Raw genomic sequence first — 25,793 nt, forward strand, 5'->3', positions numbered from 1 at the left:
CGGGCGTGACTTAGGTGGTGTGTGGGACGTGCGTGACGCACAGAATGTGCGAGTGGCGCGTCCTGCGCTTCCGTCTTGGCGCAGGGTCGTCCGCGCGTCCTTAAAATGTTCTTGTACAGTATGGGCGCAGTGGGCGTTTGCAATACTATTCTTTGCGTTTAAGAAAGTAGTCGTTTAAAGTAGTGGTGTGCTCAGTGTAGAACTTTGGCGAACTGCAGACTCCTGAAGTCACACTGCCTAGGTGAATCAGTATTTCAGTACACTGTCCTAACAGTGTTTTCAACGAGTATGATCCTTTCTCAAAAACACGTAGCTGGGGCCCAGGGGCCCCCATCCCTTCTTGGCTTTGGGAGTATCTCTTAGGCTAATTGAGACATTAGTATGTATATTTCCTATTTCTTTTTACCGATTTTTATAAAACTAAACATTTGCACACCTAACACCTTTTCAACCCTCATGCACCCACGCTGCCAGAAATGTCTTTTCTTGGCACTTCTTAGTGGTCCCAAATTCTTAACAAACCAAGACCCCTCAGCTCTAGGGACGGGAGCTAGATAATAGAGTGGGAGGGTTAAGAAAAACCACTTCTCCAGGTTTCCTCCTCGATCGGCCTGGTTGGTGCGACCAGGAAATCGTTTCCCTTTTTATAGGAAGATGGGATTAGGGTAAAACGATCCCTTCAAGTTTTGACATTGTTCGATCCATGCACATAGGTCAGTTCTAAGAGGACATGACGAAGTTGCAATGAAAGTTATCTCATAAAGGGGTAGGAGTGAAATGAAGGACAGCAGAGTTCCAGGTTTTCAAGAGAATGATGACCAGGGAAAAGACAAGCCTAGAGCTCAGCTTTCTCGCTAATTTCCCTGGAAATATTTTGTCAGGCGGCGCGGCGGACACCTTTGCTCCCCGGTGATTGGCTCGCGGCCGGGGCCTCGCGTTTGTCCAATATGGCGGCGCCCAGTGGCGGTGTGAGCTGTGAAGAGTTCGCCGAGTTCCAGGTGATGGGGTTTTTCCCAGTGGCTGGTGTGTCCTTTCTTTTGTCCCCGTACTCTGTTCCCTCTTCTGGCTTAGGAGGGGGTGCGAAGCAGTCGTGGAAGAAGCGGGCAATTCAAAGCTCCTTTTTTCGAGCCATTGGAGGTCATGGGGGGCGCGGGGTTGGCCTTAGGGAGCCAGGCTGCTCCTCGGGGGTCATGGTTCTCTCTGAAGCCCAGGCCTTGAGTAACCGTGCTGGAAACTCCGGTGGTTGCGCGGTGGTAAAGCCGAGCTCCGGCCCGGTGGGTGGGGATTGTAACAATCTTTTAGCCGTTCGCCGAAATCTGTTCCTAGCCTGTACCATTCTCCTCGTATTTTAAGTTGAGCATTTGTAGGACATTTTAAAAAAATAGGTGGAGAGTTTATTTACTCGATAAAAAAAACACAGTTTGGTACAAGTTTTACTATTTTGGTGAAGTATAACATTTGGAGTCTTGGAGGGGCGATTAATTCTAGTACCTGCCCTGGTGTTGCTGCCTTTCTAAGCATTAGAGAAAATGTAACATTTAAGAAAAAGGCTGTATCTTTTATATATTCAAACACCAGAGGTCTGGGGTTAAATATTAACCCCAGAATTAAAGAACAAGGGTTTGGATTTTGACCAAGTCGCAAGGAAAGTTATCTGTTTCAATGTAGGCACAAATGTGAGACACTGTCTAGGTAAAGAATTGAATTAAAAAATCATGACCTTACAAATGTATTTTTAACTAAAGATATTGAAAAGTCATTTCACGTGTCATTGACTGATCTGTAGTAAACTTTGCTTTGAGCCATTTTGTAGAGAGTTGTATTCTTGAGGATAACCTCAACAGACTGAATTCTTTGACAAACATCATTTGACCGAAGAACTTTATGTGGGATTTTTTTTTTTTTTTTTTTTTTTAACGTGGGGTCATTATTTGCACCCACTTCAGCTGCTTCTCAGACTAGCTCAGCACAGCAGCTGACTTCAAATGTGATCCGTGTTCCCAATAAAGACAAACATTTGTAAAAATCTTAAATAGGATTAAAGAAGCATATTGAATTTTAAAGTATATGGGCTATTTAAGGTTTATTGGCCCATTTGTAGCCTTGGCTTTATCACATTAGTACTATGATTTAATTTGAGTTAATACACTCAATATAATTTTGCAATGATAGTTTTAAGGTTTATGAGAAAGAGCCTTGGTTAGTGAGTTAGAAGTTCAGGGTTCTAGGACTGCTTCTGTCATTAACAGCTGTGGAACCTTGAGCTAATAACTTAACCCCTTTGGGAATTAACTTTTGAATCTATAAAATAAGATTATGTTAAGTAACATTTAAAATTTCTTCCATCTCTATAGTTATTTGAATCTTTAAAACCAAATTTCAATGGATCTCTTTTTGCTATTAAAACACTGACTTTTCTTTGGGAAGGTCAGATAAAATATTGTAAGTGGGGCAAAAGCTAAACTGCCTTGCAGAACCAGTCCATTCAGAGATGAAAGATCATAAAATCAGTCTCATTAGTGAAACCTGGGGGAAGTTTCTAGATACTTTCTCTAGGGCTTTTCCAAATGCATGTTACAATGGAGAATATCCTAGGTTAAAAGTCAGAAGATCTGGTTTCCCAGAGCTGGCCTTGGCAGATCATTTAATCTCATTGTAAATGAGAATAACAGTTGCCCGTACTGCCTCAGGCACACAAGTACATAAGCGAAGGTGCTATAAAATTGTAAAACTTTAGGATAGCATTTAGGTTTTGGTGAATTTGGTAAAATTGTAAAGCGTGGTTAACTGGCATATTCACAAATTATTAAGCAAAGCTTAAATTTTTTAAAGCTATGCAACCATTACATTTTCTATGCAAGTACCCTAAATGTGAAAAGCACTGCATTGAATACTGTATTTCTTTTGATATTTTTTTCCTTCTTATATTTTTGTATGTATTTTTTTATTATAAAGATTGTGTTTTTTTCAGAATTTTATTATGAAAATACTCAAACACTACAGAAAAGTTGAAAGAATTGTACATTGAACACTCATGTACGCACCATCTAGATTCTGTAATTGGTGATTTGCGGTATTTATCAAATAACAATCCATCAATCCACCTTTTTATTTTTATTTTATTTATTCATTTTGAGAGAGAGCAAGGGAGAGGGAGAGAAACATTGACTGGTTGCCTCCTGGGAGTATGCACCTGGACTGGGGGTCAAACCCACAATCTGGGGATGTACCCTGATCGGAATCAGACCCAAGACCTTTTTGTGCACAGGATAATGCTCCAACCAACTGAGCCACACTGGCCAAGGCCACCTTTTTATTTTTTTGAAGCATGTCAAACTAAGTTGTGGACATCCCTAAACCTGTCTTTCATCATGCATATCATTAACTGGAGTTCAATATTTGTTTACTTGCTTTCTGTAAAATTTGCATTAGTGAAATACACAAATCTTAAGTATACCATTATTTAAATGAGTTTTGACATTTATATACAACTCCATCAACATAAAGAATAATACCATTATCTCTGAAAGTTTCTTCATGCTCCTTCCCAGTCAATCCCTGCCCCTGACAACTAGTGTTCTTATTTTTTTCCATATAGGTGCATGTTTATTTATTTACTTATTTGTTTATAAGTTTAGAGAGAGAAAGGCAGGGAAAGAGAAACATCGATTTTTTTTGTTTTGTTCCACTTATTTATGCATTCATTGGTTGATTGTTGTTCATACCCTCACCAAGGATCTAACGCGAAACCTGAGGCATCCAGCTGATGCTCTAACCAACTGAGCTACTTAGCCAGGGTATAGGTGTAAGTTTTGTTTTTGTTTTTTCTTTTTAATCCTCACCCGAGGATATTTTTTCCTTTTCTTTTTAGAGAAAAGAGTGGAAAGGAGGGGGAGAGAGAGAGAGAGAGAAACATCAATGTGAGAGAGACACATCAGTTGGTCACCTCCCACTTGCGCGCCGACTGGGGCTGGGGATTGAACCTGCAACTGAGGTGCTTGCCCTTGGCTGGAATCAAACCCAGACCCTCTGTCTGTGGGCCAATGCTCTAACCACTGAGCAATACTGGCTAGGGCATATGTTTTAAAGTTTAAGAGTTTTTAAAGTGTTTTAAATTTTTACAATTCTTATTTTTCTTTTATAAAAATTGGACTTAGCACTCCTGGAAAACATCCTATTTCCAAAGTGAAATAAAATCCAGGAAAGAATGTTTAAAATTGAATGTCTGGAATCCCATTTTAACACTCAGCAAGAATTTATTGGATATTGTATTAGTTTGCTAGGGCTGCCATAACAGATATCACAAATGGGTGGCTTAAACAACAGAAATTTATTTTTTCACAGTTCTGGAAGCTAGAAGTTCAAGACCAGAGTCCTATCAGGATTGGTTTCTGGTGAGCCTCTCTTCCTGGCTTGCAGATTGCTGCCTTCTTACTGCATTCTCACATGGCATCTTTATACACGTAGAGGGGGAAAGATCTCTGGTGTCTCTTTCTCTTACAAGGATACCAGTTCTGTGGGATTAGTGCCCTACCTTAATTACCTCCCTAAAGGCCCTATCTCCAGATATAGTCACAGGAATTTTGGGAGGACGCAATTCAGTTCCTAATAGTTATGCTAGGTACCAGGCACTTGGGAAGACCCAGTGGACTGGATATAAAACGTAGAAAATATTGAGAATATGAGTAAAATGCTGTAACAGTTCAGAGAGAGAAAACTCAAGATGGTAATTGAGTTGGGCTTTAAGTGAACGGGATCCAAGGGTATTTTAGGTAGAAAAAACAGTGTATAAGGCAATTTTATGTATTTTGGGAAAGCAGCCAGTCATTATTGGTAGAATTCAGGATATGGGCATGGGGTACATTGAGATTACACAAAAGATTGGAACCAGATTGCGGAAGGCTTTGGATGCCAAGTGTGAGGCTAGGGTATCATTTTTGACCGGGGGGGGGGGGGGGGATCAAATAGGTGTTTTAGGAAGATTCATCACTTAAGCCATGGTCTTTGTTTAGGCTCTGTCATTTTTGCAACCTGCTTTGTGATAGGTCTCCTTATTTTTAGGCAGCCCTTTCTCTAATATATCCCCCCTTCAATCTAACTTCCATAATTTTGTGGTTTTATACTGTTACCTTCTAAATTTTAGAATCTAAACCATGCGTCTAATTTTAGGCTTATATGACTAGGTCTACTTAACATGGCATACAATCCCAAAGTGCCTCTCTCTAGTTATATCTCTTATCACTGTCCTTATTCATGCAAGTTTCTCTCCTCCAAACCCATGCCTCCTCCAACATACATTTGATCTCTGTTTTCCAACCATGTAGGCCTACTTTTCTCTGAACACATTATGCTCTTTGTTGTTTCCATACTTTTTTTCACTGTGACTATGAAATCCTTTCTTCCTGACCCTTTCTGAGATCCAATTCATATATCACCTGAACAAAACCAACTAGTATTCCTTCCCAGGATGTTTAAGCCTTAGTATTTCTGCTAGGAATATTTATTCATTTATACACAGTTGATTTTGAGTTATATGGTAATTAGGTATAGACTAAATAGACTACCTCCTAGCATCAGTGATGGTTCCTCTTGCACATGTCCAGGTGCTCTCTGTCCCTGCACCTGGGGGTGCTGGCTGTTGGAGGACTCTGGCAGTTGCAGGCAACTCTTTGTCTCTGGCTTAGGGGGAACACAGTGTGAGACTGCTGTAAAAATGAGGTTTGAGGAATCAGGTCTGTCTGAAAAGAACACGTGGGATCTACTTGTGGGTACCTACAGGCAGAGGATGAGGAGAAGAAAGATTAAATCTGAGAGCATTTTTGGAGTACATTTATATTTTACTGAGCTATAATAGACCTTTTTCCACCCCCAACCCCCATGTACATGAAAAGCTGCCCAAAATAATAAAAGGAATTTACCGGGGGATTAACCTTAGGAGTAGAATATAGTATAATTATAGAAGCAATAAAAGTTTTTCTCTACTCTTTCCTACTACTAAACATGGGCCTCCTTCAGTACTAAAATTGCCTTCCAGGAGGATGAGATTTTACCCATAATTGCAGGTAAGAAATAAAATGCAATTCTAAGATAAAGTACCTAAATAATTTTAAAGAGCCTAAAATTAGAGATTCATGATATATTAGAATTTCTTCTTGTTTTGAGGAAGATAAAAGATAGGAGAAGCTGGAGGCACTACAAAATAGTTTGAATAGTTCTCTTTTTGTTATGCTTTGACATTTTTAAGCTGATTAGGGTTCCAGGTTCTATACAAAGCTGTAGCCTTCAGAGAGCTACTGACGTGTATTTTTGTATTATCTCTGTGAATTTGGGTTGCAGTCTATTGTGTACAATCTGCTCAGGGACATCTGTATATTTTCTTGGTGAATTTGTGAGAGAAAGAGGGTATGCCTTTGGGGCTAGGTGTCAGGTCGGTAGTCAGTAATTCCTTATAAATGAGACACATGATTTAATTTTTGTACTTACACCAACTTTCCAGTTGCTGTTAGTCTAGTGAGGGCCTCCCAGGCTTTCCTCTAGACCATTGATTTACAACTGGTATGCAGCAAGAATTTTTTAAACATGCAGTACCTGACTAGTCAGGGGCACTGACCTCTTTCCTTTAGATTGTCAAATTTAAAAAAATGACAACAGCCTGGCCTGCGTGGCTCAGTGGTTGAGCCAGGAGGTCATGGTTCAACTCCTGGTCAAGGCACATGCCTGGGTTGTGGGCCAATCCCCAGTGGGGGCATGCAGAAGGCAGCTGATCAGTGACTCTCTCTAATCATTGATGTTTCTATCTTCCCCTCTCCCTTCCTCGCTCTGAAATCAATAACAACATATATTTTTTAAAAAATAACAGCAGCCAACACTGCCACTTGGTGTGAATGAATAAAAATTATACCTATTTTTTGGGTCAGATTGGCAAAAAATATATTTTTTGGTGTGCCGCAGAATTTTAGTAATTAGTTTATATGTATCATGAGATGAAAAAGGTTGAAAATCACTGCTCTAGACCTCTAGGAGTTGTCTTGAGAGCGCTAGTGCTTTTTCCACTGTAAAGAAATGTATGCCTGGTGGGTTTATAGTTCTCCCTTTCCAATTTTGAGAGAAATTTCTCTTCTTTCCTTATCTTTAGCTTTTTTAGTATCTTTTTTATTGTTGTTAATTCTCGCCCGAGGATATTTTTTCCATTGATATTTTTTTTAGAGAGTGGAAGGGAGGGAGGGAGGTGGGGAAAGAGAGAGAAACATCAATGTGAGAGAGACACATCGATTGGTTGCCCCCCGGACTCACTCTAACTGGCGCCAGGAATTGAACCTGCAACCCAAGTATGTTCCCTTGACCGAGAATCAAACCCTCGACTCTAAGCACTGAGCCACACTGGCCAGGGCTTTTCTAGTATTTTTTCTGTGACATTTAAGAATAGCTTAGTCCTGCAGGCATGGCTCAGCGGTTGAGCATCAACCCATGATCCAGGAGATTGCGGTTTGACTCCTGGTCAGGGCACTGCACGGGTTGCAGGCTTGATCCCCAATGGGGGTCGTGCAGGAGGCAGCCGATCAATAACTCATCATTGATGTTTCTGTCTCTCTCTCCTCCTCTCCCTTCCTCTCTCTGAAATTAATAAAGACACTAAAAAAAAAAAAAAAAGAATAGCTTATAGTTCTTAACAATCCCTGAACAAGTACATTATTAGTTTAGAGACTGTCATATTTTCTTGAACTCAGCACTGTCCAATAGAACTTTCTGTGATGGTGGAATTTGTGCTATCCGGTATAAGTAGCCACTAGCAACAGGGGGCTCTTGAGCACTTGAAATGTGGCTAGTGCAGCTGAGGAACTAAATTTTAAATTCTATTTAATTTTAATCAAAATAACCTCATATGACTAGTCTCTACCATATAAAAGCCAAGCTCTAGATCATATATGGATAATTCTCTAGCACAGAGAAGAGTTGATATAGTTGATAATCCTCATTTGTAGGTTCTATTGGTAAGACTGTGAAATTGATTGATTCATCACCTAGTGATGAATTCCTACTGCTGTATAAGGAACTTAACAGAATGTTCAAATTGTTTCATTGGAGAAAATTTGACTATATAGCTACCATCAAACTCAGTTAAAGTTCCAGGTAATTCAAAACTCTAGGCAGTATCAAGCTAGATAATCTTTCACCTGGATTGCTTCATCAGTCTCCTAACTAGTACATCTGCGTCCGTCCTTGTTCTTGTACTTCCATTTTCCTCACTTTAACACTTTAAGCAATCGTTTCAGAACACAAGTCTGATTATGTAGTCCCACTTTACCTAAATACTTCATTGGTTCCCCATTGTTCCCAGGGGGAAAAAACTAAGATCCTGTCTTGTAACCTATAATGGTTGGCCTCATTTCACACCGTGTTTTCTCTATCTTAAGCCTCATTAACTTTTGAGCCTCATTAACTTTTGAGTCTCTATCTTAAGCCTCATTAACTTTTGAGTTCTTGATCGTTGGTCCCCTTCACAGCTATAGTTTATTTCAGTGATCTCTTCTAATCCTATGACTTTAAATAACATCAACTTGTTAATACAACTCTAGCCCTGCTCAGTGTCAGATTGGTATATTCAGTTTTCTACTCAGATATCTAAAAGGCATCTCAAACTTAATATCTCCAAAACAGAACTTAAAAGAAGCTTTTTATTCTAAAAAATTTTAACATACACAAAAGGAGAGATAGTCCCATGAAGTCCCACATACCCGTTCCTTAGCTCCAACAATTAATTCATGGCCACTGTTGTTTCGTCTGTATATTCCTACCACTCCCCCATCCTAACCAGATTATTCTGAAGCACATCCCAAATATATCTTTTTTCTATAAATATTTGTCGATTGCTGTAAAAGATTACAATTTTAAACATAATACAAGTATAACATACAATTAACAATAATCATAAATATCATCAAATACCCTGAGTCAGAATAGAACTATTGATCTGCCCACTCCTTCCAAATCTTTTCTTCCCCCAGTTTCTTCCTCATCATCAAAGGCCACAACATCCCTTCTATTGCTCAGGCTTCAAACCTAGAAGTTATCCCATATTTTTTTCTCACTCCCCTACCACCAATTCAACAGGTCTTATCAGCCCTACTTTCAAAATAAATCCTGAATTCAGCTTCCTTTCCCTAATTCTACTGCTATCACTTTATCAAACTACCTTTATCCTGCCTAGATCACCATAGTAATCTGCTAAATGCTCACCCTGTTTCCATTCGTCTCTTTCTAATCCATTCTCCATATAGCAGCCAAATTTTCTTTTAAAAAATTAGTCGTTTATATCATCTCCGTGCCTAAAACTTTGTTGCCTTTAGAACAGAATCCTTGTTTCCATGGTCTCTGTTGTCCTTCATTTTATTCTACTCTGACCTTACCTCATACTGCATTGGTACCTGGGTTTTTTGAATGTAACCCATTCAGGAAGACTGTTCAAGCTCTAAAACATTCGAAAACCGAGGGATCAACAGCCGACAGCTAGGCCTCAAGGTTCTGCCCTCAGCAGAAGCCATGTGGCATGTTCGATTTCCCAACCATGTTCCAAAACCGAAGCATTTCCTTCCGGGTTTATGGCGTTCGTAACCTGAAATGTTCGTCAAGAGAGACTTTGGAAACCCGAGGTAGCACTGTACTTTCTCCCTTACTCACTCCTAGCTTACTCACCTTCTTTCAGTTCTTCAAACCCTCTAAAGTTTGTTCTTGCCTCATAGTTTTTGACTTATTCCCCCAGATTTTCTTATAGTTGACTCATTCACATATAGGTCTCAGCTCAAATGCTTCATCCTCAGAGTGGCCTTTCTTGATCTCCCTATGTAAGGTAGACCCTTCAACCCCACCCAGTCGCTCTTCATCCCTGTTACCTTAGTTTGTCTTCTGAAACCCCTTATTTGCGGTTTCAACATATGGTCAACCACAGTCTAAAAATATTTGAAACAAAATTTCAGAAAGAAACAATTCATAGGGTTTAAATTCTGCACCTTTCTGAGTAGCATGCTGTCCTGCTTCAGCCCACCCAGGACATGATTCAATGAATCACTGCTTTGCTACCTGCCCATTAGTTATTTAGTAGCTGTCTTGGTTATCAGATCTACTGCCTTGATGTTGTAGTGCTTATATTCAAGTACTCTTACTAGTAATGGCGCCAGAGCATAAAAGGGCTGATGCTGGCAATTCAGGTATGTCAAAGAGAATCCATAAATTCCTTTAAGGGAGAAGGTACGTATGTATAAGGGGAAACACAGTATATATAGGGTTCAGTACTGTTCGTGGTTTCAGACATCCACTGAGTGTCTTGGAAAATGTATCCCCTATGGATGAGGTGGGGGGGAGGGATTATTTTACTGAAATTACCTTGTTTATTGCCTTGTCTCAGAATTTTTTTCCATAAAAGCAAGGAGCTTTTCTGTTTTATTTATCACTGTTGCTCTGGTGGTCAGAATGGTGCCTGACATATACTAGACATTAATGAATATTTTTTGAATGAAGAGTGAGTTAATAAATGAATGAACTCTGTGGTACTCTCTCTAATTACTATATGTTTTAAAAAGAAAGATTGTTGAGGCCTCTCAATCAAGGAAAGCTTTATCTAAAATGTATAACTTAAATGTTGGCCTCAGAAGATCAGTTCAATTTTAAAGGAGGCTTTTTTTTTTTTTTAATAATCAAGTTGTAGGAGGTAAAGTTGGCGAGGTAGGTTAATGTCTGCTACTTACCTGTTTTTTTTACTCTCTAAATAGTGCTAACTATCATTTGTTTGGAATTTGCCACTTACTGACATGATACACCCTCCACTGTACATTAAACATTATTTAAAGTTGCTTAGTGAATATGTTGAGATTAACCCCTAAGAATTCCAGTGTACAGAGAATGATGATGCTATTGACAAAAATAGAAAGATACAAGATCGAAAATAGAAAGATACAAGAAGAGGGGATAAGATAGTGAAGTTGGTTTTAGACCTGACATTGGCTTGTGTTTTATTAGTTGAAATTATGAGCCTTCTACAAGCTATTTTATTTCTAGATTGAAATTTAGAAAAGATCATTAACTTACTAATGAAAGATTAAAAACTGATAGGACTAGAACCTGGACCGCAGACTTAGTCTGAGTGGCCTAATGGTTATTATAATGGGGAACAACCTAAATGTTCATTAATGGGGAAGTGGTCGGATAAGTTGTGGTACCTCCACAGGATAGAATATTTATGTAACTATTAAAAATGTCTTCAAGGTGTTTTTTTTTTTTTAAAGGACATGCTTTTTTTTATTTTTATTTTTAATATATCTTTATTGATTTCAGAGAGAGAGGAAGGGAGAGGGAGAGAGATAGAAACATCAATGATGAGAGAATCGTCATTGATTGGCTGCCCTCGGCACGCCCCTGACTGGGGATTGAGCCTGCAACCTGGGCATGTGTCCCGACTGGGAATTGAACCGCGATCTCCTGGATCCTAGGTTGATGCTCAACTGCTGAACCATGCCCGGCCTGGCTTCAAGGCGTTTTTAATAACAAGGGCAAAATGCTCATGGTATAATGTCATGAAGCTAGACTTTAAAATGTTACATAGTACCTCAATTTTATAAAAATATTCATATTTATTTATAGGAAAAAACTAAAAGGATGTGTTAAAATGTTGATAATGATTAACTGAATGATTTTAACTTTCTTTAAAATTTAAAAAAAATTTTTCTAAAATGAATGTGTAATGCTTTAATGCTATTAAAAATTGTTTACAGCCTGGCCACGTGTGGCTCAGCAGTTGAGCATCGACCTAGGATCCAGAAGATTGTGGTTCGATTCCCTATCAGGGCACATGCCCAGATTGTGGGCTCGATCCCCAGTTGAGGGCGTGCAGGAGGCAGCCAATCAATGACAGCTCGCATCGTTGATGTTTCTATCTCTCTCTCCCCCTCTCCCTTTCTCTCTCTGAAATCAATAAAGATATATTTTTTTAAAAAGTTTTAAACAAATGGATGAATAAAGAAAGAAAGGAGTTGGTTTCAGTCATGGTTTTAAGTTTGGCGAAGGAAACAAATAGGATGTTATGCTGAGGGAAATCAGGCAGCATCCCATCTAGCAAATAGAAGGGAGTTCCCTACTTGAAATTCAAGCACATTAATATTGAGCACGAGCTTGGATGTTTTCAGTAATAAGTCTCTTCCTATAGACATCATATATGTCTGTTTTCTTGATGATTTTGCAGAGATTATGTTTGTTTGTTTATGGGTGGGGAAGGCAAATTTAAGAAATAATTTAAAGAGAAAGGTATACTAAACCTTTTCTAGTGTTTGTGCTGTCTGGAGGCAGAATGTAGCTGATGCCCAGTTTCTCTAGTGACAAATGAAAAGAAGTACCCTAGTCAAAATGTTGGGAGAAGGGTCTATGCTTGTAGGCTTACTCACCAGAGTCCAAGTCCTCTGCCCTGTTGTTACCATTTTTCTTTTGGTTGGCTTGAGAGTTGGAGCCTTTTTCAGGGAGAGGAGATCTTTGGGAAGTATGAGCTAGGGTTCCTATAAAAGGTAAAACTGATGCTTGCTTATTCTATAAACAAGAAGGCCACAAAGAGATTTGACTCCTTGTCTAGCAACATATTTGGTTTTACTTATTTTTGTTACAAAAATTATACACAACCATAGTAAAAAACAACTCAAAAACTAAAAGCCTAAAAGGGTATAGATTCATTTTAGCAAGTTAACCACTACCGATAGTTTCTTGTGTTATCTTTCCCGAAGTTTTCTACCTAGCACCACATTTTAGAATGACAGGGAATGGAAGAAGCAATTATGCTGGATTGATTTGGACAATGTGGTAATTGAGCTCAGTAGAACTCTTTGTATATTGGAGATGGAAAGAGCACACACTGTTTGTTATTACTGTGGATTTAAAAATGAGTAAAACAGTTTTTACCCTTAAGATGATCACATGGGAGCCAAGGAAACAGTGGTGGTGCCCATTATTAGAATTACTATTACATAATTCTTGTAATGAAGGTTTTCCTCTGGTTGCACTATGTTTGGCGTGGTTTCCCCATTCCTAACTTACAGGGTTGTAAAATATCCAAGAGCTTTATTTTTTGGTCTAAATGCCTTTTTTTAAAAAATCACTTAACTTCCCATTCAGGTTATTATTCTTTTATTTTAAATATATATAGGAATTACTCAAGGTGATGAGGACGATTGATGACAGAATAGTACATGAATTAAACACTACGGTTCCAACAGCTTCCTTTGCAGGGAAAATCGATGCCAGCCAAACCTGTAAACAACTTTATGAGTCTGTAAGTGTACCTTTTGAGTCTTTTTTGTGTGATTCCTTTATGCCTTTCTTTGCAGGCAAAATAAGAACTCATTTAATGTACAACTAAACTGTGGGTAAAAGAATGACATTTTTACTTGCCCACACCTGAGGGTGTGTATAAGTTTTGACCTTATTTTTACAAACTGAGGAAATGTGTGATCATGTGCACAGTTTGTGAAGAGATGGTTCTAAGGAATGGGGGTGGTCATTTGGGCCCCCCCTCGGGAAGCCTTTAACTTAAGGAAACCTTGTGCACAGAGGGATGAAGGAGAGAGGGAAAACAGTCAAGTAAATTAACAGGGAAACAAGACCAAGGGCTTAGAATAAATCAATCCTGAGAAGCCAGACAGCTGGTATAAGAATTAAAACCCTTTACCCCTTCTATGTCTTCCTTCACTCATCAGAATGGGGAATAGAAGCGTTTGGCAGTTGGGAGAGAAGGAAAGTTACAGATAAATTGTCTTTTTCTGAGACTGGTTTCTCAAGTATGTATTTTTATTATTAAAGATTCCCTTTATTTCTTTAATTTCCAAAAGTGGAAGGAAATGATGTAGCTAAGTATTTTTTATAGTTTACATACATATTTTCTTCAACATGGAAGCTAAAGTTCAAATGGCATTTGCTTTTTTAGGCTCTACTGCAAGATTACTATTTGAATTCATTATCTTATAAAGAAGGTATTACTTAAAACCAAAAGTCCATTTCTTAGTTATGAAAAAAAAAAAATCAGTTTTGGATGAGCTTATTCATATCTGTTAAATTCAGACTATTAACTGCTGCTGTATTTGTTTTGCTTTTAATGAAAGTATGTTATTTTACTGAGTGGTCAGGTAATTCTAGTGGCTTGAGAAAATCGCAGGGTTGTGAGCTTTAATGAGCCACACTGGCCATGGCTTTTGCTTGATTTTAATGATAGTTAACCAAGGGTCATTGTCAAGGTTCTAAAAAAACAAACAAATGGTGTTGGGTGAGATAGTTAGAATTTAATTTGGAGTTTATTTAGAATCAATCTTTGTTTTAGAAAGAAAAACACCAAAAATATAATTAGGAAAACTGTTGGCATTATATTTCCCTTAAAGACAAAACACATTGTTTTAAAATAATGATTAAAAGATGTGAAAGTTAGGAAAAAAGTTTCGAAGTTCTGATAAAATGAAATAAAACTGGAAAGTTCTAGATAAGCCCCCTTTAGACTAGTTTTGAGTCGTTCCCCTGCCTCCCCCACGCCGTTGTTTCAGGATTGTTTCCCCAAATCAGAGCAAGTACCTTTGTAATATGCTTATTGTTCAGTCCTTCCTGTAACCAAAGGCCTGCCTTGCCTTTTACCAAGTTTCTTAATAAATTTTACCTCAGTTCCTTTGATAAACACTTCATATATATCAGAAACAGTTCTCCTGTGACCAGATCCTAAGCATCTGAATTGCTGACGAGTTATGCCTGGTTTAGTGCGATATCTGGTAGGCTCCTGTCACATAATCTGTTCCTGTTCCTCGTTATCAAGCGTCCTCATTTCTTTGACTTAGATGTACAGAAAAGTCCATGCGTATTCCTCTTGCACATGGCTCTTAATTCTGAATTTTATTGAAGTATGGTCATGAAAACCAGATTAAAGTAATTGATTATACAGAGTAAAAGATGATTTGCCCAGCAATTTCTCTTCACATCGAGTGGGTTCCCAGGGCACTAATCTGAAGGAGAAGTAAGCAGCTGAGGGTAGGAAGGTGGTCTGCAGCTAGAAGCGTATCCACAGGAAGGGGGCAAGTTAAGGAGGGGAATAGTGGAGGAAAGCCTAACCAAAGAAGGAAACTTAATAGTGAGAAAGACTGAAAAGAAATGTACAAAATTTGAATGTGATTTTAAAATGCAGATAAAAAAATGTCAACTGTAATTGGAAAATAAAATTTTTAAATATTAAAATAAAATTCTAAAAACTAAAAATATAATATGCAGGCTGAAAAGGGAGACTATTTTGTTACACTTTTAGTTGGTGCTAGTGTTATTTCATAATTTGTTGGGGTATTAGACAAAATATCAAAATGATTAAATAGCATCTGGTATCTGAGCAGTGTATGGAGTCTTGTTGCCCCTAAATATTAGAGGTAGAAAGGATATCAGTGATTATTTTTTCAAAATCCATAATTTTACAAAAGAGGAAACTGAAGCCTGGAAATGCTAATGATTTAGCCAGTCTTACACAGCAGCAGGAGAGCTTCTTAACTCTGAGGATGGTTCTTTTCTTTCTATTCTCTTTTGGAAAGAGTAGTTCCCTACCCTCATTGGCTGCTTTAATTTCCTGTAATTGTACTTAAAGGAGTAAACAAGTAAAGAAGCAGCATATTAGCCCATTTCAAATATGGGCCTTGGGGCTGTCCTTGTGAGTCAAATGTTACAATGGAAAAAATTAGCATGTTAGAGAAATTTACTGTAGGTAGGGTTAATGTCTATCAGGCAGTTTACTTTTACTTTCCTTCTCTTTCCATGGTTATGATTTATAATTAATGTACTTTTAGTAACTGCACTCTAGAAATGCAAAGGTTTATTCTTTCCTGTTAAGTATTAGACTAGTCATTCTCAACCTTAGGGTCCCAGTATGATCATTTAAGAGACGTATTTCAAATAACTTATGAAGAATGCTTGTAGAATGGTTAAGTTAGCCCTACATTTTATATACATAATGGTTGGGTTATCCCTGTTATAACTAGCACATTAAGTTATTCTCTCTTCAGAGGGGAGGAATGATAATTACACAGAGCAAGTTAACACTTAAATTTTAGTTGGACCAGGTGAACCACTGTTATTTATCTACCATTATAATGGTGAATGCATATTATTTTAGCATTTTGCTTTTACTGTGCCCCAAGTTTTTGGGGTGTCATCAAATTAGGCTATGATATAGGAATGTGTTTGAAACATGACTATCACACTTCTTGAATCAAGGCAGAAAACAGATGTGAATTGTTATATTGAATTTGCTACATTAGCATGAAGGTTAGTAAAAAGTTGCCCTGTCAGATGTCCTGTCAATCAACACACACAATTGGTGGAACCAATAATCTGTACTTTATACATAATTTTTCCTTATTAATACTTAAACTTTAAAATCTTGAAAAGGACGGTCTTACATAGGTAATTTTATTTTCCTTTATTGTAAATAAGAGCTCCTTTACATCACTTACTTTTTAATTCCTTGTAATTGGTGACAATATGAGGCTGAAGAAAGCATGAAAGAACAGAAAAAGAGGAAGAATACCAATAGAAAGTGGCCCAGAAGATATGTGAGAGTGCACATGGTAGAGGAACACATGGATGGAACAAAGGGGAGGGGAGGGAAAAGGAGACCGAGATGATAAGCCCAGTGTGGGCTATGCTGGAAGAGGGAAGCCTGAAGAGGGCGGGATGCAGGAAGAGGGGCAGGAAGCCCTGGGAGCTTATTGAGGAACAACACAACCTTGACCACCGGCAGAGGTGCTTCCTTTGATCTTTTCTTAGGGGATTTAGCTGATTAGTACAACCTTCTCCTCCATAGATAGAATTTTTAAAAGTTGTTTTAGGGAGTATTACATTTCTATAGTCTAAGGATTTTTTTTTTTTTTAAACACTAAAATGTGATAAATTGGTGTGATTTTTCTCTTTTCATTCCTTTGTTCTTTTAGTTGATGGAGGCTCATGCCAGTAGGGACAGATTTATAAAAAATTGTATAGCTCAGACTTCATCAGTAGTAAAACACCTCCGAGAAGAGAGAGAAAAGAATTTGGATGATTTAACGTTATTAAAGCAACTTAGAAAAGAACAGACAAAGGTAAGTTGAATAAGGTTTTAATATCTGAGGCAAAGTTTTTCTAAACAGCCTTCAAAGTAAAAGCAGGTTTTTTGTTTGTTTTTCAAATGTATCTTTCTTAACTTCAGAGACAGAGGAAGGGAGAGGGAGAGAGAGATAGAAACATCAATGATGAGAGAGTCATTGATCGGCTGCCTCCTGCACACCCCACAGTGGAGATCCAGCCCGCAACCCAGGCATGTGCCCTGACCGGGAATCGAAGCACGATCTCCTTTATCATAAGTCGATGTTCAACCACTGAGCCATGCCAGCCAGGTTGAAAGCAGGTTTAAATATGAAAAATTTAGAGTAAGATATAGTTATTACTTTAAAAAATGACCAAGAAATTAAAACTTCATTTTTAGTGGACTTTATTACATTTGGAAATATCCAATAGTAAATTGATAAATTAATGTACATTGCATGAACGTATGTGGTGTAGCAGCTTCAGCTAAAAGAAATATGTAATCGTATTTCATTTCCATTCCTTTATATATTCTGCTGTTAAAGGTAAAAGGATTAATTTAGACCAATGCCACATCAGAAAATCTAGGGAAATCAGATCTGTATCTATGTCTTGAGGCTTGACTCGATTTCTTAAATGTATTTACATTTTGAAAATATTTACCTCTAGTTTTATCTGTAGAAATATGCTGAAATATAATACAGATAATTAACTTCAGGATGTTAAGCCTCTTCATCCATAAAAATATAGTATAATTTAATATAACTAGATACACTAGAACCTCTTTATAATTTACTTTCCTACTGTGGAGAAGTTGCTATGGGTCTTTGGCTCTTTTTGGACACTCCTTTGTTTCCATTTTCTCTCTCATTCCTGCAGTTTTTGCTTTTAAGAAAACAGCAAGTGTCCACTTAGTGATGCATCAGAGGAAGCCTTATTTTATAAGAGTAAATGAAGAAGAACACTTTCCTTATAGCCCTTAAATGTGACATGTCAGGAGAACAGTTGAAATGTCTATGTACCCTATTTTATTATGTGGAATGCATTGCTGCCTCTTGGGGGGTCACTGAAGGGATAGCTTTATTTTGATGTAATTTCAAACTTACAGAAAAGTTGCTAGAATAGTATAAGGAACTCCCATGTGCCTTTTACCTATATTCACCTATTTGTTTACATTTTGCCCTACTTGCTTTACATTTCATTCTCTTCACCATCCCTTCTCCCTTGATCCTTCCCTCCTTCTTTCCCAATCTTCCTTTCCCTCCCACCACATATGTACAACAGAGCCTTTTCCCCTGAACCTTTTTGAGAGTATGTTGGGTATATTGTACCCCTTTAGCCCTACGTATGTTGGTCATTTCCTAGGAGCGGGCATTTTCTTACATGACCACTGTACAATTATCGAAGTCATATCTGTATTTTAAGATGCCACATTAGATGACTTACTGAGCCTTGCATGTCAGGTGAGGGAAAATCCATTGTGGGATGGAATCATATTTTTCATACTGAACAGTTATGAAGTTTGCCCTGTGTTTAGTAGATGTAGCTGAGCTTTGAAAAGGGGGCCTTGTCATCTCTTTTAAGTCTTTCTTCTTGTCTCTGTGCACGGTGAGTGCACACTTTCTGAGTCCTCCCACTGATGCAGTATGTCTCACTGGATACAGGGTTTACCCGCTGTCTTCACTGCTCTCTTTGGTCAGGAGACTGCTTCAGCCCTGTTTCATACCTGCTTGTTCATGGGGCAGTGGTGGGCTTCTCAGTCAGGGAACTTCTGCTCTTATGGTCATCTTACTTTACTGTTAGGGTTTATGAAGGCCTAGAGATAATTTCTAGAACACTGGTGAAAATGTAGTTATTTTTGTATTTTGTATTTTGTATTTTACCAGACTCTTGAAGGTATTAACAAAACTGCAGGGCAGGGCTGGTAAATCAGAATCTGAAAAATAACTATTTGCTAATTAAGTCAAACAAGAAATAAAGTGACTTGTTAGTGGAGAGCAAAGTTCAGAAACCAGTGAGTGTTTGGGAGTGTCGCACTGTTTGCTCCACCCTTAGTTCTGCCCTCTGCCAGAGAATCACCAGGGCAACCACTGTAAAGGGGGAGCTTTAGAAACCAGTCAGTGAGTTAGGAAAGGTAGCTTTCTACCTGATATCATATAGGACTATAGGGAAACCATGAGTAATACTTAAGCAAATAAGGAAACTGGAATTTCTTTTAATTTTTATTTTTAAGTTTGCTGTGGAGATTATGGAATCAGAAAGAGACAGCTTTTTAAAAAAATGTTTGTTTGTTTATTTGATGAGAGAGAGAGAGAAACATCGATTTCTTGTTCCTCTTATTTATGCATTCACTGGTTGATTCTTGTATGTGCTCTGATCAGGGTTCAGACCTGCAACCTTGGCTTATTAGGACAGTGCTCTAACCAACTGAGTTTCCTGGCCAGGGCAGAAAGAGACAGTTCTTAAGAGCTGTTCCAGCTCTCCCTCCTCATTTTCTGTGTGAGGAAACTGAGACTCGGAGATACTGACATCCTTAAAAGCACAAGCTAGTAAGTGGTAGAACTGGGACTTTAATCCATCTCTTATGACTCTGGATTCAGTCGTGTTTTTACATTAAGTTGTGATAGATGGCCAAATTCTGATTACTTTAGTGGACATATTTTATTTATATACAGAGATGCCAGTCTAAAAGTCCCCAGTTCTTTACGTGAATCCTTAACTCAGAAAAATTACACTCCTTGCTGGAACTATATAACTGCTGTCACCTATTAGTGGCCTTTGAGAGGAAGTTTGCCTGTTTAAGACCCAGAGCTTTTTCAAAAATAACCATCTAAAAGGTAGCATTATGTTGGTGGCATTGAAATTTGTTACATTAATTATCTTCACAATATCTCCCTACCAGGGGTTTCCACCTTTTGTTTAACCACTACTTAAGGGGGCTAGGGATTCACTGTCTTCTGTGACAATGCATTCTCTCTTTGTAATTGTTCATAGGTTTTCTTATATATTGTGAAAACCTGCTTCCCTATAATGGGTAATTACTGCTCTTTAATGTTCTCTCTTGGAGCTATATAGGATAGGTCTATACCCATTGCTACTGATATCCCTTTAAATATTTGAGAGCAGTTATTTGGCATGTTGTTTGAAGCTGTTACTTCTTTGGCAGACAGTCTAGGCTTTGACTGAGTGGTGACGCTTTAATGATTTCTGGTCTATATAGCTGAAATCTGAAACTGAGGTGGCTTTGGTATATGCAGGTGGGCTTCTGTAGGCTTGTTGCTCCTTAACAGCAGAGTACCAGTGTTGGGAAATGCAGCCCTTCCCCTTGTTCCCCACTTCGGTCCTGTGTAATGGCCTAAACTCTGACACCAGTTCTGAGTCTAGGAAGGGCGTTTACAAGGAGCCATTGGATCGGTACCAAGTTCCAGTCTTATTAGTGTTACGTGCACATTTCTCATACCTCCTGCCTGAGCTATAATCCTATTGGTCAGGTTCCTTGGCCTGGTTCTCTGACTCATGGTTGCCCAGATGTTGTCTAGCACTCTGGCATTTTGTCCCCAAATTCCTGGCTTGGGTCTTGACTTTGGCCTGAGGAAGTCATCCTGGTTTAACCTCCTTGCTGTCTCAACCTGTAGTTCATGCTTTTTTCTCCTAACTTTCCTGAATATTTTCAAGCCCTTTTCCTAGAATTGCTAGCTTCTTTCCTTTCAGGTTTCTTTGGCCAGAAGTGACTAGGAGTATGATGGGCCGTCTCGGCCTAGCAATGGAATTTGCTAGTTTTATGATTAGGTTGGCAGTTATAAAGAAAATTAGAAAGACTTCAGCATTTTTTAACTCAGACCTCTGGAGCTGTATATGGTGTGGAAAACTCATGCCTTTCAAGGTCACTTGGGCCTTATATATTCCCCTTCTTCTCTCTGTTTTTTCCCCCTGATTCTTTTTTCTTAATTCAAATCAGGCTTCCACCTCTTTACCATCCTTTTTATTCTTCTGTGCGGTCTTTTGGAGATCCGTATTATAGGATCAATAACTAGAACTGGAATTATTGAGTTCAAGGACATGTGAATTTATAGATTTGTGATAAATCTTACCAAATTGTCCTTTATAGAGGTTGCACCCATTTATCTTTATAGGCCATTTTTATTTCTTCTGTGAACTACCTGGAAATTTGAGATTTTTTTTTTTTAAAGCTCTCAAGGTGATTATAATATGTAGAAAAGCTTGAGAACCTTAGGTGTTATAAGGTTTAACAGCTGATTGGTTATGGAAAGAATGGGCTATGTGTGTCAAAGAAGGTTCCAAAATCTAGCCCAGGTAATACTGTTAAAAAGAATGCAGGAGCAGCAGCTGATCTTGTTGGGAAAACATTATAGAGTTTGGTTTTAGTTTTTTAATTTAAATTTTCATAACTTAAATTTGTTTTTCTTGTCTTGCAGTTGAAATGGATGCAGTCAGAGCTGAATGTTGAAGAAGTGGTAAATGACAGGAGCTGGAAGGTATAAAATAATATTAGCTCTCTGAAAGACCTAGGAGGGAACCAGAGGAGGAGGAGAGAGGAGAGCCCCGGGGCTCCTAGAAGAATAGAGACCCTTCATTTACAAGAACTGAGGATTTTCACTTTGGGGGCTGTGGGTGGGGGAGCATGGTTAGCATCCAAATAGAGTCATCTTATAAAAATTAGCTTCACAGTTATGGTACAATTGTGACTTGTCATGGTAACAGAGTTGGAAACATTCTGTATGTTTCCTAATACTAATTATGGGCATATTTGATATTTAGAGTTTTTAGTATAGTTAACTCAGAACCTTCACCAAGGTTATTTGTTAAAATTCACCGTTTTGAGCCCATTTACTTTCCATAAATGTTTATATCATTAGCTACTCTTCACAGTTGCTTGTTTTCTAACATCTGATCCTGAAACATTTTTGTACATTGCTTTTTGATACCTGATACAGGGCTTTTTATGGCTCCTAGATTCACCTGCATAGCTCTAACTAGGAATTAAATAGAGGAATGGGGATTCCAGGACTTTCCATGTAGTTAAAAAAAAAAATCACGAAGTCCTGACTTTAGTGTTCTAAAAAGTTATATCTATATGCCCCTCTTCCTTTCTGGAGGGCAAAAATCTATTAAATCTGAAAGAATGCACTGAAAATTTTGTTTTATCCTTTGAAAATAACCAATGAAATGGGCTTAACCCAGAGAGAGGTTAACTGAACTAAAAACTAGCATGTACCAACTTGCAGAGCCATGAATAAATTGCAAAATACAAATTGATTTTCTTTGCTTTATTACTTTTTTTTTTCTCCAAACTCTAAGAGAAAGTTTATTTAGCAAGTCACAGATGTAGTAGAAGTGAGCCATAGAAGAAATGGGCTCAGGAAACAATTTAATGAGGCAAAAGAAGGGCCCATGGAGTTTAGGTGAAAAGGAGAGGCAAGAAAAATGCGCCTGGGGGAAGGGGGTGGGGAAAGGCTAGGGTGTGCTCCATAGAGAGAGCTGCATACATTTCTTTATTCTGTCCTTTTTGGCAATATTTGTCCATTTAAATTCTCCAGAGAGATAATATTTACTGATGGGATGGGGGAGGGGTACAATAAATAACTGGTTTGAAAAATCCAGTGCAGAGGTTGATGTATGTAAAGCATATCGTAGTGGGAAGAGTGAAGCATTTTTGGATTTGATACTAGTTTTAAAGGAAATATACTTCATTTGCCCCACAGAAAGTGAGGTTCCCCACTTGTTTTAAAAAGAAGAAAATGTAACTATGGTGCGTGCAGTCGGCCAGCAAAAGTGGTTAGGAAGTCATTTAGGAAAAGAATTTGGAGAAGCTCAGCTGGGTTGTTAATACTGTCCCAACTAGTGTGTCAAAGCCACTAATCTGAACCTCCTCTGGTCTGAGCATTGGGAACTTGAAGAAATGTCAGGGCTGGGAACTGACATGTGATGCACTATAAGCAGGAAGGGTCAGAAAGAGTCTATACATTTTAGACACGTTTTCTTTTAATTTTGAGATATACATACCAAGGAGTATGTAACATGTAGGATTTAAAGAATGTTAATAAAGTGAACATTGATGTATTTACCACCCAGCTTAAGAAGTTGAATAATGGCAGCACCTTAAAAGCTCCCTCTGTATATTTTGCTTTTATTTTTATTTATTATTTATTTATTTATTTGTTTTTTAAATATATCTTTATTGATTTCAGAGAGAGGAAAGTAGAGGGAGAGAGAGAGATAAACATCAGTGATGAGAGTCATTGATTGGCTGCCTCCTGCATGCCCCCTACTGGGGACTGAGCCCCCAACCTGGGCATGTGCCCTGACTAGGAATCCAACCGTGACCTCCTGGTTCATAGGTTGATGCTCAACCACTGAGCCACCAGCCAGGCTGCACCTTTTCTAATTTTATATATGTGCAAGTGCATGCATGCACACACACATTCCCCTTTGTCACACAAATGTAAGTGTACTGTCCACACTGTTTTTTTCCCTTAGTAGATCTTGGAGGTCCTTTAAAATCAGAATGTAAAGAGGTTCCTTATTCTTTTTAATGCTTACATTATATTTCATTGAATGGCTATATCAAAATTTTTTGATAGCCTAGCCCTATATTGACAGACAGTCATAGAATGCTCTTTTAACATTTATGATACATAATTTGTTTAGATTTTTAGGAAACAAAGTAAATAGAACAACACATTATATAAATTTATACAATTTAACCAAAGACTGGTCTCCCTTCAAGCATATCTGCCTGTGAGAAGGATCCGGCACTCATTTAGAAAAGCACAACAGATGTCTAAATAAATTTTAGCTTATAAAAAAAAGGAAAAAAACCTTAAACTTATTATACATATTTTTGCCTGTTCAAAATATGTCCAGAATATGAAACTGAAATGTTTGTTAGTTACTAAATATGCTAGCTTGTGATTATTTTCTTGAATAATTTAAATTTTATTAAAATATTAAAATTGCCTTATAAATGTATGTCAAGGCTTTCCATGCTCTTAGCACTTGATCAGTCCATTTGAACTGGTGAGAAAACTCTGCTTCCTAAAACTGTTGACCTGGGGCAAACGGTTATGTCTCCTAAGCCAGGATAAATTTAATTTAGCTCCAGGCCTGACTTACACGGGGTAACTCAATGGCTTCTTTCTCTTTAATATCTTAGGTGTTTAATGAACGCTGCCGAATTCACTTCAAACCTCCAAAGAATGAATAAAAAGATACATTTTTTAAAAAGGACTGGGTCATCTCGTAAGAGCTAACCATGACAGACATCAACAAGGCGGGCTTCCTAGGACGGTTTCTGAGCCAACAGTCCAAGACCTTTTGTTGATTTCAGCCCTACTTAGCAAAGACCTCAAGTATAAATAATTCTGATAATTATGGAGAAATCAACTGCTATTTTATACTGATTCTGTTAAAAAAAATGTTTTGTAACTATTAAAATAATTTTCTGACTCAGTGTATATATTTATTTGATTATTTTCCAAGTTGAGACAGTAAGTTTTTTCTTTTTAACCCTCACCCAAGGATGTTTGTTCCATTGCTTTTCAGAGAGAGTGGAAGGGAGAGAGAGAGAGACATTGATGTGAGGGAGACACATCAATTGGTTGCCTCGCGCACATGCCCCAATCGGGGTGGGGGATCAAGCCTGCCACCAAGGTAGGTGCCCTTGGCCAGAACTGAACCCAGACCCTGTAGTCCACGGGCAGACACCCTAAGCACTGAGCCAGACTGGCTAGGGCGAGACAGTAAGTTCTTATAGGAGAATATGAACATGATTTTAGTATCTGATTTTATTTGTATTAACATCTTTTTATTTTTACAAATTTATTGGCATGAACGTGGATCTTTTTAGCCATTGATGATTTTTATCCCTTTATTTATTTTTGTGGCTTTATTGCTCTTAAGTGAAAGGGCAGTATTATAGGCTAGATGCTGTCCAAAGAAACTTTCTCTTAGTACCTTAACTTCCTTGTTTTCAAATGCAAAGACTAACTTTGGGTGGGTTTTTTTCCTGGACAGTACTTCCATGGACAATGAAAAGGAAAGCAGTAAAACAAATTCAGAAAAGGGAAAGGCAGAGGAGGGCTTTATGATAATATTCAAATAAGTAAAAAAGCAATACCTATAATGTCAGGATTTGGTCATTGCAAAAAAAAGAAACACTAAAAAGATTATTGTATTAGTTTCTATTGCTGCGTAACAAATTACCACAATTTAGCAGCTTAAAATCACGCCTGTTATCTTGCACTTCTGTAGGTCAGAAGTCCAGGCAGGCTAGACTGGGTCTCAGCTCTGGGTCTTGCAGACATCAAGTTCTCAGCCAGGCTGCAGGCTGCAGGCTGCAGGCTGCATTCCCTAGGAGACTCTGCTTCCAGCCTCAGCCAATTTGTTGGCTGAATTTAGATCCTGTGTTGTAGGACTGAAGTCCCTGTTTCCTTGCTGTCTATACCCTTGGAAACCACCTATGTTTCTTGATACAAGGCCTCCTCCCTCTTCAAGCTAGCAACAGTACATTGAAACCTTTTTATTCTTGGAATATGACTTCCTATTCTGGTGTAAGCTACGTAAAACAGTTTTTACAGGGTCCGTGTGATTAGTTTAGGCCTACCGTGATAATCTCCCTTTTGGTTAACTCAGCATCAGTTGATTATAATCTGAATAAATCTGCA

At 38.2% G+C, this 25,793-nt stretch overlaps 1 protein-coding gene across 3 annotated transcripts; it reads left to right on the forward strand.

Moving 5' to 3' along the window:
* Positions 1-7: 7 nt before the first annotated feature.
* Positions 8-24,582, forward strand: MIX23 (mitochondrial matrix import factor 23). Of its 3 annotated transcripts, none has more exons than XM_081138628.1 (6): positions 8-241; positions 882-998; positions 13,181-13,306; positions 16,980-17,126; positions 21,546-21,605; positions 24,284-24,582. In XM_081138628.1, exons 2-6 carry the CDS (start codon positions 948-950, stop codon positions 24,332-24,334), a joined length of 435 nt encoding a protein of 144 aa, XP_080994754.1. In that variant the 5' UTR covers positions 8-241; positions 882-947; the 3' UTR covers positions 24,335-24,582. The 3 variants fall into 3 exon arrangements, with proteins under 3 accessions (XP_080994754.1, XP_080994753.1, XP_080994752.1); XM_081138626.1 differs by lacking the exon at positions 8-241 and adding an exon at positions 4,345-4,394 and having other exon boundaries at positions 933-1,023; XM_081138627.1 differs by lacking the exon at positions 8-241 and having other exon boundaries at positions 710-998.
* Positions 24,583-25,793: the final 1,211 nt, after the last annotated feature.

Source organism: Miniopterus schreibersii, assembly GCF_964146895.1.
Source record: "Miniopterus schreibersii genome assembly, chromosome: 5".
Lineage (NCBI taxonomy): Eukaryota > Metazoa > Chordata > Mammalia > Chiroptera > Miniopteridae > Miniopterus > Miniopterus schreibersii.